This window comes from Pecten maximus, chromosome 16, assembly GCF_902652985.1.
Source record: "Pecten maximus chromosome 16, xPecMax1.1, whole genome shotgun sequence".
Classification (NCBI taxonomy): domain Eukaryota; kingdom Metazoa; phylum Mollusca; class Bivalvia; order Pectinida; family Pectinidae; genus Pecten; species Pecten maximus.
This window is the reverse complement of record NC_047030.1, coordinates 28,822,342-28,847,073: the sequence shown is the minus strand read 5'-3', so window position 1 is coordinate 28,847,073 and position 24,732 is coordinate 28,822,342. Positions and strand designations below refer to the sequence as shown.

At 34.7% G+C, this 24,732-nt stretch overlaps 1 protein-coding gene across 1 annotated transcript; it reads right to left on the bottom strand.

Annotated features, from left to right (window-relative positions):
- Window positions 1-3,220: 3,220 nt before the first annotated feature.
- LOC117345331 (translocon-associated protein subunit gamma-like) lies at window positions 3,221-11,149 on the bottom strand. The gene is made up of 5 exons (XM_033908395.1): window positions 10,976-11,149; window positions 7,616-7,742; window positions 6,722-6,814; window positions 5,370-5,501; window positions 3,221-3,514 (listed from the first exon to the last, which is right to left on the bottom strand). Exons 1-5 carry the CDS (start codon window positions 11,112-11,114, stop codon window positions 3,448-3,450), a joined length of 558 nt encoding a protein of 185 aa, XP_033764286.1. The 5' UTR covers window positions 11,115-11,149; the 3' UTR covers window positions 3,221-3,447.
- Window positions 11,150-24,732: the final 13,583 nt, after the last annotated feature.

Here is a 24,732-nt window from a genome sequence, read left to right as displayed (position 1 = left end):
CTTGGATTTTGACAATTGAAGTTTGTTATCGCTATTTCTCAGAAAACACTGAAGGGATCTTTCTGAAATTTCATATGCAGGTTCCCCTCAGTGCCTAGTTTTTCATATTGGGACCAATCCGAAAACAACATGGCCGACAGGCAGCCATCTTGGATTTTGACAATTGAAGTTTGTTATCGCTATTTCTCAGAAAGTAATGAAGGGATCTTTCTGAAATTTCATATGCAGGTTCCCCTCAGTGCCTAGTTTTTCATATTGGGACCAATCCGAAAACAACATGGCCGACAGGCAGCCATCTTGGATTTTGACAATTGAAGTTTGTTATCGCTATTTCCGAGAATGTGCAGAATGGATCTTTCTGAAATTTCATATGTAGGTTTCCATTGGTGCCTAGTTATGCATATTGCGTTTTGAGACCAATCTGAAAACAACATGGCCGACAGCCAGCCATCTTGGATTTTGACAATTGAAGTTTGTTATCACTATTTCTGAGAAAGTATTTAAGGGATCTTTCTCAAATTGCATATGTAAGTTTCCCTTGGTGCCTAGTTATGCATATAGCGTTTTGAGACCAATCTGAAAACAACATGGCTGACAGGCAGCCATATTGGATTTTGACAATTGAAGTTTGTTATCGCTATTTCTGAGAAAGTATTTAAGGGATCTTTCTCAAATTTCATATGTAAGTTTCCCTTGGTGCTTAGTTATGCATATTGCATTTTTAGACCAATCTGAAAATAACATGGCCGATAGGTAGCCATCTTGGATTTTGACAATTGAAGTTTGTTATCGCTATTATGATAACTCCTGGGGAACCTTCATATGAAATTTGAGAAAGATCCCTTCAGTACTTTCTCAGAAATAGCGATAACAAACTTCAATTGTCAAAATCCAAGATGGCTGCCTGTCGGCCATGTTGTTTTCCGATTGGTCTCAAAACACAATATGCATAACTAGGCACCAAGGGGAACCTACATATGTAATTTGAAAAGGATCCCTTCAGTACTTTCTGAGAAATAGCGATAACAAGAATTGTTTACGGACGGACGGAGGGACGTAGGGACGACGGACCACGGACGCAGGGCGATTTGAACAGCCCACCATCTGATGATGGTGGGCTAATAAAAATACAAGCTTCAACAAAATCAAAGATGGCCAACTGTCAGTCATTTTTAGCTCAGCGGTCATGAGAAACCCTGAGCTAATGCTGTACTCCCGGCATCCACGTCGGCGTCCACCTCACTTTAAAGTTTTTGGGATCAGTTTTTGGAAAGCTTCTGAATCCAAAAGTATACACCTCACACCCTCCTAATCTGGTTAATGCATTAATTGGAAGTCTAGAAGTGCTGCTATAGCAAAATCATGCAGAAAAAAATGTGATTTTTTTTACATTTTACCATTTAGTTGACTTAAATTGTTTTGGTACAAAAAACCTCTTTAAAATATTTTGTGGTAAGTTTGGAAAGCATGGAAGTCCACACCCTTCTTATTTGGTTTAAACATCCATTAGAGGTCTTGGAGCGATATTATGTGACATACAATTTGAAAATGACATGCTTATACATACATAAAAAATGAATGCATAGTGTGATTGCTGCAGCCGGTGAGCATTCACAATCAATGATTGCACTTTTTGTTTTAATGGTAAGATTCAAAATTGAAAGAGCACAACTAGAGATCAAGAGGAACTACGATACATACTAGGGACCAAGGGGAAGTACTTCTTGGACAAATGACTGACCATGGGCATGGGTTGATTTTAAAAGGCCATCATCTGATGATGGTGGGCTAAAAAAATGTCTAGCTGTTCAGACATAACAAATGTTAAGCCATAAACAAATGATTTTAATCAGATTGAGTCTCCAGTACTGATAACAAAATTATGTAGATGATAGGCTTTTTGTAAAGCAATTCAGCTTACAAGGCTTGAGCACATCCAAACATCAAAATAATGTTTATGTCAAATTCGTGTAAAGGCAGCTTTATTTGTCATACAATGTTATTGTAATGGGTTGTGGATTTCAAATGCTTTACAAATCTAAAGACATAACCCAGAAATGAATCCAGACTCCCTAGGGGTGTGAAAGACCCTATGTATTGATTTTACAACATGATTTTGTTTAAAGAAACTAAGTCCCTTGGGGTGAAGAAAGACCCCTGGGCTTATTTTTCCAATCAGGATTCTGTTGATCTCTTGATGCCCAACAATACTAAATATGGTAATGAGTTGGGAATCCCAACAATTTTAAATATATAACCAAGAAACTAATTCCTTGGGGTGGGAAAAGACCCCAGGGCCCATCTTTACATCAGGATTGTGTTCATCTCTTAATGCCCAACAATGCTATATATGGTATGGTCTCAACAGTTTCAAAAATACAAAGTGATTAAATGGACTTACTTCTATTAGGCTCCACCCCTAACTCCAGAGGTTTCAGAATCACCATCTATGTAAAATGTGTTCCATTTCCCCTAAGAATGTTTCTGACCAAATTTGGTTCAAATCCATTCAGTACTTTGCGACAAGTAAGGATTTAAAAGATTTGCTTCTGTCTCCACTATTGGGCACAACCGTCTAGCCCAAAGGGGGTTAGAGACTCAGAGTCAACCTTTATACAACAGCTGTTCCCCTTCCCCTAAGAATGTCTCTGACCAAATTTGGTTCAAATCCATTCAGTACTTTATGACTAGTAACAATTTAATTGACTAACCTATACTTCCCCTACAGAGCCCCGCCTCTCTTGCCCCATGGGGGTCATGATCACCATTTATGCAAAATTTGTTTCTTTTCCCACCAAGAATTGTTCTGACCAAATCTGGATTAAATACATTCATGTCTTTTTGACAAGTAGGGATTTTATCATTTAAAGCAAATGTTGACAGATGAACAAACGCCACACCTTGACATAAGCTCATCTGTACTTCGGCAACCGGGTGATCTAAAAATCACAAGTTTTAAGACAATCAGATATCATTAATGAAGTTGGTGGAGTGAGGATGTCAAACATCTGTTTACAGAAACAGACCAATAGCTAGCAGTTACCTCAAAAGATGAGGGTTGTGAGTAATGTATGAACGTACCTCTATTTCTCACTAATAGGATAATCAATATACTCATTTTCCCTCCTTCCTAATGGAGACGAACATAGCTGAGCTGAGGGGATCTGTACATAGTTAAAATCTAAACAACTTAACCTAACAGAAAACCATACACACCTAATTTCATATAAAAAAAATCTTTATTTCTTTAACTGATGTATTGAAAACACCTATGAAATGTACAGAATATTTTTAGTCTCGACAATAAATAGTTCCAATTGGTTCCTGAATCATTACACATCGAATGCAGGTTTGTATGGATGAGAAGATTGTATTTATCCTCGTCACCCTGGTCACAATGGTAAAATGGTAATCGTCCTACTGATGATGTCAACTTGTAAATGATGTTTACTTGGTGCTGGTTGAGAAGAGGGCCAACAAACCTGCTGCTAGTCCCACGGAACACAGGTAATTACTGAGGGTTAAGGAAACTAACACTGGCATCCAAATAATCAACTTCAAACGGGGAAGTTTGATGACAAAAAGATATAAACATTTCTACTTTAGAAGTGGTAAAGTGTGATATTTCACATCTTTACCTTGACCCAATAAATCTGTAGAGAAGTTCAGAAGATATTTAAGCAATCTTCCCATTTTGGAAAAAGTCAAGTGACCATTCAACCTAGACAAAATTGGATGACCACTAAAATCCTATCTGGTGTAAGACTTCACATAAGAATTTTAGTAAGGTTCTCCTTTGATAAACATTGCATTAAAGATTTTATACATTTATAAGCTCACTTCTGATTCATCATGTCTAATTGCCACTTTGGAGATATCTAGACAGGTATACAACCTTGAGAGGACAAAAATGAGATGAGGTAATTAAAATAAGGAAATGAGTTTGTGATGCTCCATGAATACAAATTTTTTTGTAAATTTCATACAGCAAACCGACCCAAACAATATTTTAGGTTTACATTTATGCCCATAATGAGGTTGCACTCTGGGTTATTTCGGAGCAAAAGCAATTTTCAGAAGTTAAGTATAAAATTTGCTCTAACTGGCAATTGTTTGTTGAACATTCTGAATTTAACCATACATAGTTCAGCCACATGCATGGCCATAAAAGAACCCTAAAATATTTGGTGGGGTCGGCACGCTATACAAAAAAGACTTTACCTCGGTATTTGGAACATCACAAACTTGTTTCCTTATCTGACCTTATTTTTGTCCACTTTAAGCAGTACTTGACCTGTGCCTACAATTTAGAAACTCTAATGTGGTGATTGGAGATTGTGTGATAGTGCTCCAAGTTTTATCTAAGCTAAAGTTATATAGATAAAATTTCTCCTAGATGATTTACACCACTAATGATTATATTTCATTTATAAGGGAATTGCTTTTATTACCTGACTAATTCCCAGAACAGTTTACTGAATTCAGATCAAACTAGAACTGTCGCCAGGATGGCTGACTAATACCCCCGCAATCTACACGAGTCATTGGTGAATTGGAACTGTTTATTAGAGACCAACTAAAATAACCCAGTAATAAAGTGACCAGTTGCCTTAGCAACCATAATTTTGAGAAAAAGAATGCGAGATGCACATCTGCACATGGTCCTCTATATTTGTGTGAAGTTTCATTGAAATCGGCCCTTCAGTTTAGGAGGAATTGTCTAGACAAACTTTAAGTTATGGTTCTTATCAGAAAACCTGTTTATACTGATCAGTTGCCATAGCAACCATAATTTTGAGCAAAAGAAAGCGGCATTCACATCTACACATGGTCCTCTATATTTGTGTTTAGTTTCATTGAAATCGGCCCTTCGGTTTAGGAGGAGTTGTCCGGACAAAATTAGAAGTTATGGTTCTTATCAGAAAACCTGTTTATAGTGACCAGTTGCCATAGCAACCATAATTTTGAGAAAAAGAAAGTAGCATGCACATCTACACATGGTCCTCTATATTTGTGTGAAGTTTCATTGAAATCGGCCCTTCGGTTTAGGAGGAGTTGTCCGGACAAACTTAAAGTTATGGTTCTTATCGGAAAACCTGTTTATAGTGACCAGTTGCCATAGCAACCATAATTTTGAGAAAAAGAAAGTGACATGCACATCTACACATGATCATTAATATGTGTGTGAAGTTTCATTGAAATCGGCCCATCAGTTTAGGAGTTGTCCGGACAAAATGCGTCTACAGACAGACAGATGGACGGACGGACAGACAACCTGATTCCAGTATACCCCCCTAACTTCGTTGCGGGGGTATAATTAACATGAACTACGGTCTAAAAACTTGTGTTGTTTTGTGTAGAAAGGATACAATGTAGGGTTGATACTCCTGAGGACATAGAAGGAGGCGATCACCAATAACACAAGGTAAAATGCGTTATTGTAGAAAATGGAAAATGTTGTAGCTTCATAATCTGCCACCTCATTTTTCTTCCAAAGTATTCTGCAAAAAACAAATCATGATGAATAAAAAATAAGTTTTAAAAAATATGAAAATTTCCATAAGACTTGTGTATAAGTACATGCTTTTGAATTCAGCAAAGGAAATTTGTCTCATGTGTTTGAAGGGACATTTGTCTAGTTTCGACCTTTCAGATTAGAAAATGTGATTTGCCAGGGGTCAGTTAAATACTGTATCGTCAAAGTAATCTTTAACTTTATCTGTTCATGGTTCTACTGTTCAAAGTTTTGGTTACCTGAAGGTTTCATTTCTTATTTACACTTTTCTATTCTGTCAACAAATTAAATATGTTACTGAATAAACTAAAGTATGAACTCATTTTGACATATGTATTTTTGTTATCGTCTTCATACTTGATTAACAAATGAAGAAATATAGGCCATTTTTTCATCATTTTCCCCTTTTTCTATTCTCATTCCAAACCACTCATCTAAATGAAATGTCTTTTTAAACTATCAAATTAACAGCAATTAAAAAATAGTTACCCAGAGGGAGAGTATTGCTCATCTGAATATTTCAGCAGTTATGGCAGACCATTTTCTTTACTTGTGATAGTCAAAACATATAATTTGATAACAAAGATGATTCACAGCGAATTCTGATTCCTTTTAGTGTATAATATCCCTTTAAATACAAATTATGTTTTGATTATTCTTATGATAATTAAACATGAAAGTTTTTGGAAGTTTTCAATTTAAGCATAATAACATCTTGCAAAGATACCCATAAGATTTTTTAATGGCAAATAAAGAATTTTCAACAGATTTTCAAAGGGGAAAGGGGCTGCTATTCTATTGTAGGAAAATCTCTGATGATGTATAAGATATTTTATTATGATGAATCAGTTCTGAGGGATAATAAGTGGGTACACCAGTGAGGTAAATGTATAAGTCTTAAATTACTTTTTTGTGAATGATTTTTAAACCAACAATATGCAATATTGCCTGGAAAAGAGGATTTTATGATTATATAGTTAAGTTACTCTAAAACGTGTACAAGACACAAAATAGATGTCTCTGGATGTACAGAAATGTCGATGAACAGGTTGACACCGATGGAATCACTTACTATGCATATTCCACAAAGAATGACGAAATAGGTCATCCTGTTGATACCATACTCACCCCTCAGCCGTCGTTAACATTTTCAGACTATTAAAACAAAAATTTGACTTAAAAAATAAAAAGATAAACAAACAATACCTTTCATCCTTTTCTTTCTTTGTCATTCGTTTATCATCAGCAAATTTCTTAGTCATTTCTTTGGACACAGCATCTTCCCTTTTTAATGCAATTCTGTAAAACAAGGAAGACATCATTTATTTGTATAACAATGATAAGTGAAAAAATAAAGGATATTTGGTATCATGTTTGTCACTGAATGTATTGGATGTGTTCATGACTGAAATTAAGAAGTAATGGTGACTACTAATCAAGACCTTTAAAACATAATCTCTCAGGTCAATGTTTTTGAACAGCAAGAGATTTAGTCTACCATGTTCTGCAGATTATGAAGTAATTCTTTGTTGAAAGATTTAGCTTTTTATGGTAATATTGTTTTGCAAAAAAAAGAAAAGAAATAATTCTGCAAAATTCCCATTTATCATTTTCAAACATTTAGGTTTAAAATGAAACTGTTTTAAATTTTATTTTCTTTCTGTTTTATTTGTAGCTAGTAAACTAAAGCTGGTTTGTTAAACCAATCAAACCAACCCTTGGTGTGATTTGGTTCCAAGAACAATATATAGTGTACACTACTGCCGGATGTTCTCCAATGAGGTGTATGTTCCCCTCAAATAGCACGACATGGATAAAAATAGGAATGTGAAGTCAATTAGGATAATTAATGAAATTCACAATTTTGGTAAAACATCTAAGACTATAACATCTATGAAGAGTATTTATTTTAGTCAATTTGACCATTTTGGCCCAATCCTTCAGAAACTAGGGTATAGCTATATAGGTTTTCGAACTAGTTGTCAAATATACCATTCCATACAGACAATTTCCTTAAAGTAATCATAATGTTTACCCCCTTCCCCAGGAGATTCAAGTTTTACATATTTATGCAGCCTAGTGATCCATCTCAATACTTACTTGTGTTTGAGGACAAATTTGACGTTTTTGTATGCCAAAGCTACAAGGTAGGTGCTGATGATGGTTCCAACCGCAAACAGGATACCTGACTGGTACAGGTCCATTTGATGGATCCTCCAGAATAACCCTAAACAACATACATTTCACAAGTTTGCTTTTAAGGAAGTCTTTTGTAGGGCTTTGGTATTTGTGTCGAGTATTTGTCTTTTCTAAAATTTTTGTTGTATCTTTTAATGCAATCTGATTGAAATACAGATAATCATTATACATCATGTTATGAAGATCCGGCAGTGACTGGTAAGGGGTTATGTTCAGATGACTTTCAGGAAAACAGTCAAAATGCAATTGACAAATTAAAAGTTTCCCCTTTGGTACCTGTCAAGGTTGGAATCAACAATGAATGTCTACAAAACTAAGATGGCTGTACATGTGTTCCTGGCCAACAACTTCATGTTCAAAATCTGAATGCCATCCCATAAGGTCAGTGAGTGTGGAAGGTTTTAATTGTTAATTATGTGTTGTCTTCTAGCTCTGAGCTAGGAGTAATTTCCTTTTGGCTCAGTTGGTAGAGTGGTGCCAGGCAAATCAGTCAAAGGTCATGCATTGGTTTGATCCCCTGGGGAGACACAGTAGTAGCCAGTACTCTTTTGCCTGTTAAAATAGCACAGCTCTGTACATGCCGTCTCAATTAAAGAGTTCAGTGGGATTAAAATCTGAAGAGTCGGTTGAAATTTTCTGATCGATCATCACTTGTGTGAAACCAAACGATGATCTATTACAATTGATTTATTTCCAAATACATTTTTGTATTAATGTCTCAATATTGTGCAAAATGCTTTCAACAACAATTTCAGTAACTAATAAACTGTTATACCTACATGCATACCATCTTCCTGTGTGTTTATTTGTTCATTTTTATTAATTTTACTAATGAACCAAACTTTATTTTTTAATAATTTTATTCAACACAGAAAAAAAACCAAAAGGATTGTTCAATGAAGTATTAAGCTAACTGGAAATTTTGGCACGGACTGTAAAATGCATTAATCCATCCGTTATCGAAAGTCTAATATACTTTGAAAACAAAAATAGAACTCTGACTCGATCACCATTGAAGGAATATGACTTTCTGAACATTTTACAAATAGTTTTCGTCATATTTAAAGTATCAGTACTTAACGGACCTTCTGCTTCTGTTTTCATTAAAATCCAAAATGTTTCCATAAAATAGACCCTGTGCGTTTACCGGGAAGAGAAATCGCATACGTTAACGTTGCTTCCATGGCTAGTCGCTTATGATCTTACAAACAAAATCTTAGTCATCGGCAGGGCATCCATTAACCCAAGACCTCGGGTCAATGATGCAGCAAAATTTAATTTGACGCACGACTTTTACATGCCGTGCGTCAATCCGACGCTTCACATTTTGACCACCAGTCATTAGTCCAATGTGTTGTCCAATACCCAGGCTCAACAAAGGGTATAATTGCTATGGTCAGTGACACTAAATAGTAGAATACCCCTAGGAGTCAATTAAAAGAGCCACTTAACTGTGACTAATCCAACTGTCACTGCCGATTGCCAAATTGGGGCACAGGTGAAATATCCACTGTACCTACCTGTAGTGGCCGATCTGCACTTTGTTCTAATTAATATAAGCAATAACATTTAAATAATTGAAATAAATAAGCTATAGAAGATTTCCATCCCAACAAATAAATGTAACATATGTTTTTGATAACTTTTAAGTATGTACATAACAAGAATGAGATCGTAAGCAGGCCTAGTTTGCAGCATGCCAACACAGGCGGCAGCCATTTTGTTGATAACCTGAATAACCTTACATGACCTCAATCTGCAGTGCATTTGACAGGGTGGGAAGCGTAAATCATTAATGTTACATTTTGGCGGCAAATATGATAACAGGATTAGCATACAAAAATTACCTCTAGAGGCTGAGCAGATTAAAAAAAAAGATAAAAGATGGTTTTACAAATTATGCTTAACCAATGAAACACATTTAAACATAATTTCAGCAAGAAAACTGTGATACAAGTTTTTTTTTGTTAAAAGGTTTTCAAGAAATTTATTTCAGTTATTCAACTCAAAAAAAAAAAAAAAAATGTTTTAATTGTACTTAATTCAAATAGAAAAATACATTGTATAATTAAAAGAAAAGTGTAAATTTTAGAAATACTTTTATTTATTTAATAAAAACAAATATTAGATAATAAATCAAGATGAACTAAATTCTTTTGAATATTATTCAATTAATTATAATTTTTGGAAGAAAGACATTTTTATCAGTTTAAATTTGGAAACGATTAACCGTCAAGTTTGAGAATTTCATATTTTGACTCTCAGGATTTTGATTTGTCTCTCAGGATTTCAGAGCTGAGGGTCACCGACTCTTGAGATTTTAATCCTACTGGATGCCCTGATCGGTACGTTTACATTCCTCCTACTATAACAACACTGTACCAGTTATTGCGACGCTTGATTTATTTGATACAAGCATAACCATTTCCCGCAAGCGACTGTGTTGTAGACACTGTCAAGCTGAATTTGCATATGTTTATCTGAATCTCGGCTTTATATATTTTTTTTTATATTTTCAAAAAACCTGATGTAGGGCACTTCCGACAAAACTCAATTACAGATTAAGATCACTAGATGGGGTACGTAAAACCCTCAACTTTCTTATAGTACTCTAACTTACCTATTATGCATACCAATTGTGGTTTTACTTTAATTATTAACTTTGTAAGTAAAAAAAATAGCTAAAATCACATTAAACTTCGCTTTTCAAAAAAAATTGTCAAAATCGCATTTATCATTTAGTCATGAAACAGAATACAAATACAAAAATAATTACAGTTCACATGGGAAAGTACCCAGATTTTTTAGTAAAAAACGGGGTACGGTGTTCATTTAAATATAATAAGGTACTGCAAAATTTACTGTTTGTGAGATTTTGGCTATTTCAGTAAAACATTTCACATTCCAACTGGCGTATAATAAGCGAGTTCGCGTATTACACCCAAGTTGATGGTTTTCCCAAACCTACAGGAATAATACCCATATGCGGGGTTGTGCCCAACCTGGTAAGTTCGATGCCAACATGTTGATGTGACAGATTTGCTAAAACTTAGTGCATAGGTTTCATTGAAATTAGATTTTCAAAGCCAAGCTAGTAACACCATAAGAAAATTTTACTGCAGAAGATCTAAGTCTCATTTAAGTACAAACATTACCAAAAAGCAAGAAGAACGCGTTAGAAATTATTAGCAACGTGGCATAACCGCCACTGTACCGGCATATTTTAAAGTCGTTGTTTTCACATAAAGTAAGGCGACTTACAGATTGGAATCGCTGAAACAATTAAAGCGTTTCCGTAGAAGAGAGCTGATGACTTCGTTGACACATTTCTACTGAAGTCTTGCAGTAGGAGTTCCTCCTCCTTTGTGAGAGACTTTGGTGTCTTACTCTTGCTGGCCATTTTCTTCCGGAAGTGAGAACGAATAAAGTCGGATGTTGATAAAGAGCGCCACCTCTGAGAGGGGAGACAATCTGTTAATCACATTTCCCGCGAAAATTGAAAAGCGATATAATATATATTATTCTTCTTTCTCTCTCTCTTTCTTTTTGACATTTCAGACGCAACACAGAAAAAGTTATCTGCAATGAACTTTCAAACATTAAATCTATATCGAATTTAAATGTCCTGTGTTGTTTCAGTTTAAATCAATTTCATTATCAGATAAAAGCAAATGGACTGGACAAAGGTTAACTTCCGTAACAAGGATACGTGCTTACATTCAATATATCGAATATATATATATTTATATATATAAGTTTAAAAGTTTAAGGTGAACATTACGGACGAAAAATATGCATTTAAAAAGAATTAAAAAAACACGTCACAGCAGCTAGCGCTTTCGTCACGTCTAGGTGACTCTTCAGAATGTTTTATTTTTTTAAATTTGTCGACGTGACGTCATAAATGTATGACGCATCTATGCTTTTCTGTTAAATCTTTAAGTTATATTATTTATTTATTCATTCATTCATTCATTTACTTTTAGCATCTGTACACCACCAAAGAGATGTTTCCTTTTTAATCATAATAGGCCCTCGGCGAATTAAGTATCGGCCGAGGGGGATCATTTTTACAACATTACGATATTTTTTGTTGTTTATACCTACTATATTTGTGTAACTGTTCTATGTTCTATGTCTATATGTGATCGTACGTAATTTACCCGTGTGTTGATAAAGGGGCAGATTGCCTCGAAAATTCGACAATTTACTTGACACACACACACACACACATATATATATATATATATATATATACATATATATGGGGCAAAGAAGTAATTCAAACAGTGTAAACAATAAGGTTTGTTGAATTTTCGAGGCAATCCGCCCCTTTATCAAAACACAAAAAATTACAAATACAATCACATAATATATATAAGAAGTACTGGAAATACAATAAAATACAATAAGAATAATGTTTTAGTAACTGGAGAAACCACAATGAACCCTTCGGCAAACGTGGGCCGAAGGCGGATACTAGTGTGACTGCATCATGTTCAACACTAGAACGCTATGCGACTAACGGCAGAGATATTTTGAATTCCCCCGCACGTGAAAGTATATCGAAGAGTTCAAAGACGATTCGTCCCTAAATACTGCTAGTGGACGACATTGCATTCATATAAAAAATGTTGCACTATCGTCTCTACAGTGATTGATTAAATATTGTGTACAAAGTCTGAAAAACTTTAGAAAAATATGTTTTAGATCAATTATAGAGAGTGGTGTGAAAAAACTAATATTATATATATATATATATATATTATATACAATAACAACATAATAACATGTTCCCCATTATCCGAAGTAAATGTGACGAAATGAAAAGAAGTAATGAACAGATGAAAAATGTTCTGAATCGTTGTGTTCTAACTAATAGTAAAAGACAACCTAAAAATCTAAAGGGAATTTTATTTAGATCACGTTTCGGAAATCATAACTTATCTAATGCTTGCGTGTCAAAATGTAATACACCACGTTGTGGGACTTGTGGCAATATTATACAAGGAAGTGAAATTGAGTTAAGAGATGGCTTTATTGTCAAGGTTAAAAAGAATATGAATTGTAAATCAAGCAATGTCATTTATACTTTAATTTGTAGTAACTGTTCGGATTTTTACATTGGCCAAACTGGTACAGAGTTAAGAACTAGAATGACAGTACATAGGCAACAAATACGCACAGACCACTTAAGATTTCTACCGGTAGGTAAACATATACATCAATGTTCAAATGGTGAGTTAATTTTTGTCCTATTTATCAAATGAGTAATGCGGATGTAATCAAACGCGAAGCAAAGGAATCTGAATTAATCAAACTTCTCAAACCCAGTTTGAACAGTACAACAAATATGTAACATATCGAGTAATATCAAAGTATCAACACACAAATACATATATATATATATACATGTATCATACTTACTTAAGCATGATCTGTGCATATTTGATCTATGTAATTTTTTCATTTTCTAGTATTTTATTGCACAATGCATGTAATACAGTTTATAATTACAATATATATGAATTATTTCCTAAACGTAGTGTAACCTCGCTAGCTCATGTACATTGTCTTTTGATTCCGATATCACCTCTATTGTGGGTTCGAACCCCGCCGATTGTATATAATATATATATATATTTTTTAAATACATTTTTTTTATGATCATCAAATCTTTAAATCTCCACTTCATTGTTATGTCCCTTAGAACGTATAGTGACGTCATACATTTATGACGTCACGTCGACAATTTTATGAAATAAAACATTCTGAAGAGTCACCTAGACGTGACGAAAGCGCTAGCTGATGTGTCGTGTTTTTTATTCTTTTTAAATGCATATTTTTCGTCCGTAAGGTTCACCGTAAACTTTTTAACTTATATAAATATATATATATATAGTAAAATTAAATTACTATATCTTACAGTAATTACACACAATTTGTAACGCTACATATTATTTAACCCTTTGAGTGCCACAGGATTCTCTTAAGGGATTGCCAAGCCAGATTTGGAACAAATTTGGATTTGAAAATAAATGACGTAATACAATCGAACAATGAACAGAACGATGACGTCACGTCATTATGTCATGCCGAAGTCTCCGGAATTAAAATTGACACAAACTTGGACTTTTTTCATTAGCTTTCGTTGGTTGGTGTGTCCTACAAAAGGACACATTGCATGTTTTTCGTGTTATTATTTGTCAAGTTCAACCCATTACTAAATGTAACAAACTTTTTTTTTCAAATAACAAAATGTACATATGGGTATTTGTTTAAACAAAAAACTAGAAATCATGTATGAGTGATGCTTAATATATACAATGTATAGATGCATTTATTTAGTCTTCACGACGGCAACGTCTCCACGGAAACACCTAGAGCAAGCTGTACTTGCATGGCGCCTCCCGTTACCCCTGACCCGCGAACAGTTGTGGGAGGTGTATCAAGCGATACCTTCCCGCCGGTTGTCGTTCGGTTTCCCTTCCCTCTAACTGTTCCCTGCAAAGGCTGCCCACGATATCCTGAATGAAGGCCGTCCGGCTCAGATTTTGATTAGGGTCTGTATTTTGAGAATTAGATAATATATGTATTCATGTGGTATACCGTCATACCAATGTGGTATAGATAGTATGTATGTATTTATGTGGTATACCGTCATACCACTGTGGTATAAAATAGTATATGTATTTATGTGGTATACCGTCATACCAATGTGGTATAGATAGTAGTATATGTATTTATGTGGTATACCGTCATACCACTGTGGTATAAATAGTATATGTATTTATGTGGTATACCGTCATACCAATGTGGTATAGATAGTAGTATATGAATTTATGTGGTATACCAGCATACCAATGTGGTATAGATAGTAGTATATGTATTTATGTGGTATACCGTCATACCAATGTGGTATAGATAGTATATGTATTTATGTGGTATACCGTCATACCAATGTGGTATAGATAGTATATGTATTTATGTGGTAAACCGTCATACCAATGTGGTATAGATAGTATGTGTGTTTATGTGGTATACCGTCATACCACTGTGGTATAGATAGTAGTATATGAATTTATGTGGTATACCGTCATACCAATGTGGTATAGATAGTATGTGTATTTATGTAGTATACCAGCATACCACTGTGGTATAGATAGTATATGTATTTATGTAGTATACCAGCATACCACTGTGGTATAGATAGTATATGTATTTATGTGGTATACCAGACTACCACTGTGGTATAGATAGTATATGTATTTATGTAGTATACCAGCATACCACTGTGGTATAGATAGTATATGTATTTATGTGGTATACCAGCATACCACTGTGGTATAAATAGTATATATATTTATGTGGTATACCAGCATTCCAATGTGGTATAGATAGTATGTGTGTTTATGTGGTATACCAGCATACCACTGTGGTATAGATAGTATGTGTGTTTATGTGGTATACCAGCATACCAATGTGGTATAGATACAATGTAGTATGTGTATATATGTGGTAGAAATGGGTGGTCGGGCTGTCTCAGTGATGACACTATTTGTAATCATCGTAGTCGGTAGTATATACAAGAATTAGTATTGTTATATATGATATAATATAATATGTATTAATTATAATATTCGTAGTTAACATTACTGTAATAATAATAATCCATCACAACTGCGTCTCCTTTTTTAAATGAGTGTGCACTGTTGGGGTTTTACCGAGGGTTACGATTACACGTTGAAAATGGAAGTTTAATGTAAAATGCCGTAAATACAACTGTAGCTGTTTTGTGAGAGTCACATTTCCCTAATCTACTATCCAACCCTTTATATCTCTAAGTACATCTTCCATGAAATGAAAGCTATCAGCAAGGAGTATCCAACCACAAGCTTGTAATCCTACTAGTAGGAACCTGCGATAATGGAGTAAACTGCTGCAGTAACTCATTCAAAATATCATCAGCAAATGTAGATTGAAGTGTATTGTTAGTACACTGTATCAACCTACATTTACACCAGAGCAAACATACGTAAGGCCAATTAGGGCTTAGTGGACCTTTGATTACACGGAGGTACAAATTCGCACCAGTGTTTGAAACGGAAAGACGTTCTTACTTGCAAAAACCTACTACTTTATATCAAACAGAAACATTTTTCCTATATGTGCATATTTTATACACATATTTATAAATCGCTAAAAAGGCTCCATGCTAAAACAAATTTTAATCAAAATATTTCAGAGTATTCTAAACATTTACATATTAATTTTGTTCCAAAAATTTTAAGTGAAGTACCGAGATAAAATAAATATTAATTCGTTCCCAGATAAGTATAAAGGAGGTAACTCTTGTTTTGTCCCCTCAGGTAGACTAAGTACAGTTCACCCCTCCCAGTACAGTTACTAATCCCTGTCTAATTATCACCACCGGACACTCCTACAGAGCCCAGATAAACAGTGACAAAATACCGTCAACACCAGAGTTAGTGTTGATGATTCCTATTCTTTTTTTCTTTTACATTTTATTTTAACGTCAATCACAACTAGTTCAAAAAAAGGCAAGACAAGGAAAAGGGGCCGATTTTGGGCCGATTATAGTACTACGTTGAGTGCCAACGGGCCGATTTTATGCCGATGCAGGACAGTAAAAAATAAGCATATTATTTTCTTAATTTATTTATTACAGATTGATAGGGGAATATCTTAATACACATTGAAATAAATTTTGACGTCATATCATGATAAATGGCGTCTCTACAGGTAAATAATGACGTCATTAGTACAAAGCCTTGAACAAGGTCACGACGTTGTTCCAGGGAACGTCATTTTTGCTTCATGGTACATCAGCGTTTTCGGGTTTTATATTCTGGGCCACACGATCATTTCTATTTTACATAAAACAACCGATTAACATCTTGTGTTTCTTTTTTCTGAATCAGATTATATTTTATTTTTCCTATGAGTTGTATTTGGTAAGTAGGCTAGTTTAACGGACGACGATTATTTCTGTCTCAAAACATTGTGTTCATCATTGCATAATTCACGTTATATGCCTACGATGATCTCGTTGAAATCAGTTTATTAGTTTAGTTTAAACATATTTTATTGACATATAATCATGACAAAGGGATTAGTCAGCAAGTTTTTCCAACTTATAGACGACTTCTCCCATAATAATAACAAAATAATTAACAATAACATAGTCACATGATGGCATATACACATATTCAGAAATTCGATAAAGAAACGAAAATATAATGAGAGAGAGAGAGAGAGAGAGAGAGAGAGAGAGAGAGAGAGAGAGAGAGAGAGAGAGAGAGAGAGAGAGAGAGGTACATATAAAGTTAAAGGACTGCATCCGGAAACATCACAACATAAATGTTTGGAATGAATTCAAATATACTTAATCGATTAGAAGATTTTTTTTATATTATATGGATAAATGGAGCATTTTGGATTATAGGAAAATAGTATGAAAAGAAGGGGAGGGGGGGGGGGGGGGGGGGGGGGGGATTCCTCTTAAGTTGTTGTACAGGGGACAGTTAAGGAAAAATTATGGGAATCTTCACAGGGATGTCCACATTGACAAGCAGGTGAATCGACGAGATTGGCTCTAAAAAGATCATAGCTTAGTGCACTTGCTCGATTTCTTATTCTGTTGTGTAGAATATTTAGTTTTCGAGGATCATAACTGATAAAATGCTTGTCATATATACTGTTTACTGTCATAGATTTTTTTAGATTAGATTTGAAGGAACTTAAAGTAGGCGAGTTTCTGATAGTGTTATGTAAGTCATTCCAAAGTTTTGAAGTAGAAGGAAAGAAGGATTTTTTTGATAGTTGTAGACGAAAATGTTGTTCTCTAAATAAATCTGCATTTCGTAAATTGTAAGGAGCTATGTTGCCAATATACATTGGTAGTAGGTCGATAAGAAAAGTAGGTGCCAGATTATTTACTATAGAATAGAATGATTATAATAAACTAAACCAGTGTAAATGTTATTCATATTTTGCCGTTTCAGTATTTATATTTCGGAAAGTCATATTTACAATGTAGAAAACATGGGATTTGATAAAAAAAAAAATTCTAATAACCAATAAAATAATAACTATTATGGAATAGGCCACAATATTCCTGAGCGGGCACCATGGAGATAAATATGTTGGTATCATGAAAATTGTTAGAGGAAACTATCGCCCACATTGCCTGAAAGCGGAATTTAAAAAAAAATGTGATAAATTGCCTAAGATAAGGTAAAAGAATATGTGAATCACTGCATTTACTGCATGTGCAAAGATAATGTTTATGAATGTGTGAAACTGTACATGTATTTACCATATATACAAAGATAATGTTTAGGAATGTATGAAACTGTACATGTATTTACCATACAAAGATAATGTTTAGGAATGTGTGAAAGTTTACATGTATTTACCATATAATTATACAAAGATAAAGTTTAAGGATGTACAAAGTTAATGTTTAAGGTATGTCCTCTTGTTCCACACAAGGTGTGGCTGAGTGAAATAAAATCAATGAAATCATTGAAATCTAATATGTTACGATATCGAGATTCGTTACACATCCTTCCGATTATTATAGATTGGATAAGTACTGAATCAACTAGGAGAGTTTGTATGAACTAACGTTCAGATCTAATGTACGTCACGTTCATGTGAGTACGTTATATATATATATGATCGTATTTGAACGACAGTCAGGGAACTGAGAATGTGTTACAGTCTTCAAGAAATGGGACATTCCCTCGTATGTATAGCAAAATATACCTTCGGTAAAAATGACACCCCTGGTGTACATTATAAGGAATAAGGAGTGCCTTACCTTATAATGGGGGTGTCATATATAGTATGTTGTTAACATATATAGTCATACATCAAAGTTATATAGTTTCTCCATCCCTGGTCAACATTACAGCAACAGTAATGATTACATTGTCATCTGCTATACTTGTTACTGCTCTGCAGGTAGCTATATACACATATATATACACATATAGGGCGTGAACAAATGTATCTGCTGTCCCCGTTCCATTATGGTAAGAGGCGACTTAATTTCGGATCATTTCTTTTCTTTTCTTTTCTATCAAGTATCTTCTTCATAATGTCTCTTGACAAAAACATTTGGTTTTTCCCTGATGGAGACAAACCAGAGTCTGTAGTGATGGTACATTTTTGTAGTCGGACGACAACATGGTTGGATGAAGTCATGGTTCTCAGGAGGATAAGGTCGAAACCAAGTAGCAAACAATTGCGCCGACATTATTCCGCCGAGCTGGAATGCCGAGACACGGAAACGCCGTCTATGACGTTATTTAATTGTCGATGACGTCATTGATATTGTTGAACAGTCAGATTTCGGAGAGCCTACTAATAGGTTCTCTGGCACTCAACGGTAGTAGTATATAGCCTTTTGATAGGCCCTGTGGCACTCAGGGGGTTTAACTAACATTGTATTTCAACAAAGACGGGGATAAAGACAGTGTAATCGGGCAGTACTTAATACTTATTGAAAACCGATTTCGCCACAATAGAAGGGAGTAGAATAGATAAGGAACACCAACAAAAATAGAAAGGAGTAGAATAGATAAGGGACACCAACAAAAATAGAATGTAAAGTTGTGTAGGGTTTTGTAGGATGATGAATATGTATATGGTGTATGTGCACCAAATTGACCAATAAGTGTTTTTAACAGTTATTATATATAGATATAGAATGGTGACCTGATTCTGGAAAATAGAGCTTTGTCAGATTTCATCAAAACATTTTAAACATATTCTATCCATTATCAAAATGAAGCTTAAACATTAATCGATATATACGACTACTTATGTCTTGAATCATTCAGTAAAAGTCAGTTATAAAGAGCTAGCATTCTTAACTTCACAATTATCTCGAGGGGTATCGAACCATTTCTCCGTAAATCACGATATTTGGAGTGGAAGCCCAAATCCGCTTACAAAACTTCAAGTGGATTTGTGATATGTGTTTCATATTTTCGTAACTCCATATTTCAGATCCATAGAGTGTTATTGGTTTTACTAAGGTATCCAATAGTTTAGTTGTAAATCGATTGGTATACGAGAGAACAAACATCTAAAACACACACTACGGCCCACAAGTCACAAAATCGTCTTTTATACTACGTACAGCAAATTGCTGGAACAACCTAACAACAGAAGCAAATTCATCACAATCCATCAGACATTGAAAACCTTTCTAACACCCCCAGATATTATTCCAACTCAAATTCAACAATTTCTCTCATACGGACAAAGAAATGTCAACATAATACATTGCCAATAACCTAATCGTTGTTGTCATTTAAAATATGATCTTCATAAAGTCCATCTTTCAACAAACTCCACATGCGGTCATCACTGTGAAAATGTTTGCCATTTCCTAATACATTGTAAAAACCATGATCAAACCCGTAGCATAATGCTTCGATTCCTTAACTGGTAAAACATAATTAACGTGGAACATCTTCTCTTTGGATCTCGGTACTAACCAAACAATTCTTATTTGCAGATCTGTACAAATGTTTATATTAGGTTCTAAATGATTTAATATTTACTATGAGTTTGTCCAATCAGATCTTTCTCTTCTTGCCAATCTCCTCCTTTCCAATCTAAATCCTTCCTTCCAACACTCACCGTGTATTAGTATACCAGTAAAATGTATCATGTATTGGCTTTTTAAATGATATTGAAGACTTTTTCAGAAAAAATAATATAATCCCCCTTACACAACTGCAGGAGATGTTTCAATCTGAACTCGATATTTTGGTTTGTTCTTTCGTATGCCGATGACATTACCTTATATCAGACACTGCCGACGGTATACAAAAACACTTGGTATTTTTCCAGTAAAATATCGCAAAACGTGGAAACTTGAACGTTTAATCCCTATTATTACAATCCCAAAACATCTAGGTGTAGTTATGAATAGCAGTGCTACACGGACCTCCCACTGTGATTAAATAAAACTACAAAATATATAATAACGTTAAGAAAATAACAATACATCTTGAATAAGAAAAACTTGTATCTTGTTTTTATAAGATTATTTTTCGCGTACGCCACCGAAGTATGGGATAACTGTAACGCCACGTTAAAGACCCTGCTCTCGCGTATAGTGTCTAACCATACTAACGATACATCAGGTATTGCTGTAGAAACGATTGATTATAGTTTGTTGGGTCAAAATTCACGGACTTCCAATAAATTATATCATTTTCAGTGTTTTTATATTGAATTTATTGCTAGATATACATATATTGTACATGTCTTTAGAGCCTTTCTTATTCCTAATTATCTTGTTTATATATTAATTGGATATGTCTTGCTGTACTTCTCAAGTCATAAACGGTGTATAGGGCGGAGATAAGCAATACGTTCTGTAATAAGTGTGTAGCATGATGTTAGGACCAAATTCCCAACATCGTCCTTTGACCTAAACACGAAGGAGCGAAAATACGACGGCGAAGGAGCGAAAATACGACGGCGAAGGAGCTAAGTTCGATCGCTCCTTCACCATCGTGTTTTTGTTTCTTTGCTCCTTCGCGTTTAGGTCGAAGGAGCGATATTGGAAAGGAGTAGATGGGATAAGCCCATGATGTCGCCCCTAGTGATTGGGAAAACTGAAACTACAAAAGTGTGTTTTTTATATGCTGAAAACATTTTAGTATATCAATATCTTTTCGTTTTAACCATCTTTTATAAAAAAAAAATCGTATTTCTAAATGCATGTTGTTGTTTTTTTCTATGAATACGACAATAATCCACGAAATCACTGTTTTTACCTTTTTTTCGACGTTTGAAGTCCAAGAAAACCATCAGCGCGGTCGAGAAAATGAACAATATTCATACAGCTGACGTGTTTTACAAATATCAAAAACATATTTAAAAATTGGACATGTTCTCCCTTACGCCTAACAACAGCAAAAACGATCAACAATATTGCGGTCTTTTTGAGGAGATCGGCATCGTTCAAGTCGGAAACAAATGCCGTTTCTGCGCGGGGCCTTCCGGAAGGGATACTAGTACAGTAAACATCGAGAATGTAAACAGTTTGTTCTCCACTGTGGATTATAAGCCTAGAAGATCAAAGAACTATGCTTCACACTTGTGGTTTGTATTCTTACTTAAAAAGAAATGTTTTGCTTGGTTGTGAACACCATACTAACGGGTACACGAAAGTGCGTTTGCCGATTTGTTAACGTAGCACGGTGGTCACACGTTTAGGCAGTACACATGGAATACATGCATGGAGTGGTTACGTCTCTTCCAGCACATCTTCGCTAGCCAAGGCTTCCGCGAACCCTTGGCGGATATAGTCGTGTTCGAAACGTCGCGCTCAGAATCCTAGGGCACCCAATCAAATCGCGTTTTGCGTTCAGGCTTGGTTTCGCAGTAAACAAAAATTGCGGCACCCAGTACAGAGCTTCAATGTCGACTATGTCATGGCATTTTACCTACATACAGAGACTTACAATCTTTAGGGAAACATTCGCAGTGTTTGATAAATGTATTTAAGTCATTTATCACATATCTCATCGAAATAACACAAGCCTCCATGTGTGTTTGTAAACATCACAGATGAAGTAAATCGGTAACGCTCGTTTTGATTGGTCGAAAATCTCATGCGTAAAGAGTGGTAATTTTGAATCTCCGCTAGAGGGCCAGAACTGACGCCTATATCTGCCGTTCGTGGAGTGTAACGTAATCAGAAGCCTTGGCTAGCGAAGATGCTTCCAGCAGGGTCTTTCTTATAATGTCACACTAATTGACAAAACTTAAATCTAAACAAAATGAAGGCGTCGTCAATTGCCTTTCTCCGTGTGAAAGGGAGATGGTGACCTATGCATTACAAAATATTTATTTTCAATTAAAGGCGAACGGCGGTGTAAGCACACAGCTGTGAGCTATATGGAAGTATATAGAGCTTAGAGAAGATACAATGAGATGATAGTAAGTTAGAAACTTATGTCGGTATTTCTAGCATGTTTCCCAGTTCTTGCGCGTGTTACATATATATTTACCATTGTATGGCACTGCCATTATATAACCATACCAATTCAGTTGCGAGTTCACCAGCTTATGAACTGCCAACTGAAATTTGAATTTGAAAATTTAAAAAAAAATCGCACGACAAATAAAAAATCGCAGATGGTAAATATAAGCATTTAACGGCTTTCAGTTGGCATTCATAGAATGCCAACTGAAAGCTGTTCAATGCTTAAGTATATACTGGGCGATCCTGTTTTCATATCATGAATAAGTTTCCGTATAGACAAGGTAATCTGATATAGACAGCTGGGTGTGACAACTTCTGAGTGAAACATCAGTTTATACTGGGTGAGAATTATTAACACTTCTCATGTTTATCACACGAATCCTACGTACAACATATATAACTAGATTCCGGGGATAGGTCAATACACTTATCTACAAATGGATCAGTTGATTTACGGGTAAAAACATTTACAATAAAAATCAAAAGGACTTTCTTTTTAAACTTTCACTATACCACTATTCACTGTTCCATGCAAATCTTCCATTATACTTAAAGACTATGCCCAAATAAAAAAAATATATATCAAATACTGTACCCCTATATTTTTTTTATTGAAATTTCCAATTTTAATTTTTCTGTGTTGATAGTTTAACTCCATGGTAATTAGGGTTAATAAGTGCACTTTCCATATCATTTACGAATAGAGAATAGAGTACTGGGGATACAGACTCCCATCGTAAGAGTCCGACATGTAAATCGCACATAGCAGATCCTTTCCCGCTTAATTTTGTACATGATTTTACACAGTCATAAAATGATTTAATTACATTTAACAACCTCACTCGACTTCTTAATTTAAGCCAGTGATTATCGTGAGTAACATTATCAAATGCCTTACTATAATCGACAAATACACGTTTTAGAGCTTTTTATTCTGTTGTCAAATTGGTTATTTGTAATATGGGGGATACGTATAAAAATCAGCAAATTATATTAAACATGTTAGAATGTATATACATCTAATTAATTAATTATTTTATCAATTTGCACATTTTCTTTTTTAAACCGTCTGGGTAGTATTTATAGTTATACAAACTAAGCGAAATACGATTACTCTGAATTCCACATAAAGTTGAAAAGCATTGTTAGTACACATCCCTCATGCGGTGATTCAAGACACTATACTTTAAAGTCGCATATTATGTAATAAGTCAATACCAGCACTGTAGTGCTATTGTTGCGACAAACATGAGTAAAATCAACATGATCACAGTACATAATACTTTGTAACAAATTTAAATTATAGTTCTATCACAGTTTCATATTAATACAACAAATAGTTTAATAATGGACTCTTGTAACTCTCACAAGCTTCGCTAAAGAATAACACTATCAAAGCTAACATAGCACATAATAAAAATTGACATAGTATACACTTATAGTGTGTATTAAAAGAGACTAACTAGACCTGTCGGTCAGAAAAAAGTATATTATTATTCTCTCGCTCCAATGAATTGAAAGCAAAGTGTATCCAAACAGAGGGTGATGACCTCTAGTGATGGATACAGTTACTTACCAATGGAGTATTTGCGAATATAGATGAAAGTGTAGTGTCAGTACACTGTATCAACCTACATTCGCACCAGGTCAAACATACGGGAAGGCCAATTGGGTCTTAGGGACCTTTGATTACACAATGGTGCACATTCGCACCTGTGTTGGAACAGAAAAGCAGTCTCGCTTGTAAAACAAACTTAACACTTTATACCAAAGCAAATCGATTTTCCCAGGTGTACATATTTTCTGCACACATTTATATAAGGCTATAAACATTTCATGTTCAACAAATTAGATAGGAAACGTTTCAGATTATTTTAAACATTTACATCTTAACTTTGTTTTAAAAGTGTAAGTAGAAGTAATGATATAAGCCTTTTTTTATTCTTTCCCATGTAAGTTTGTAGGAGGTAACTCTTGT

Bases quoted from the DNA above. Each gene is read 5' to 3' on its own strand.
- LOC117345331 (XM_033908395.1), bottom strand. From the start codon at position 11,114: ATGGCCAGCAAGAGTAAGACACCAAAGTCTCTCACAAAGGAGGAGGAA. The intron at 5,502-6,721 runs GTATTGTTTGTT...TGTTTTTTGCAG, and splicing joins AAGAAAGAAAAGGATGAAAG to AATACTTTGGAAGAAAAATG. The intron at 3,515-5,369 runs GTATCCTTTCTA...CTTAACCCTCAG, and splicing joins AGGAGTATCAACCCTACATT to TAATTACCTGTGTTCCGTGG.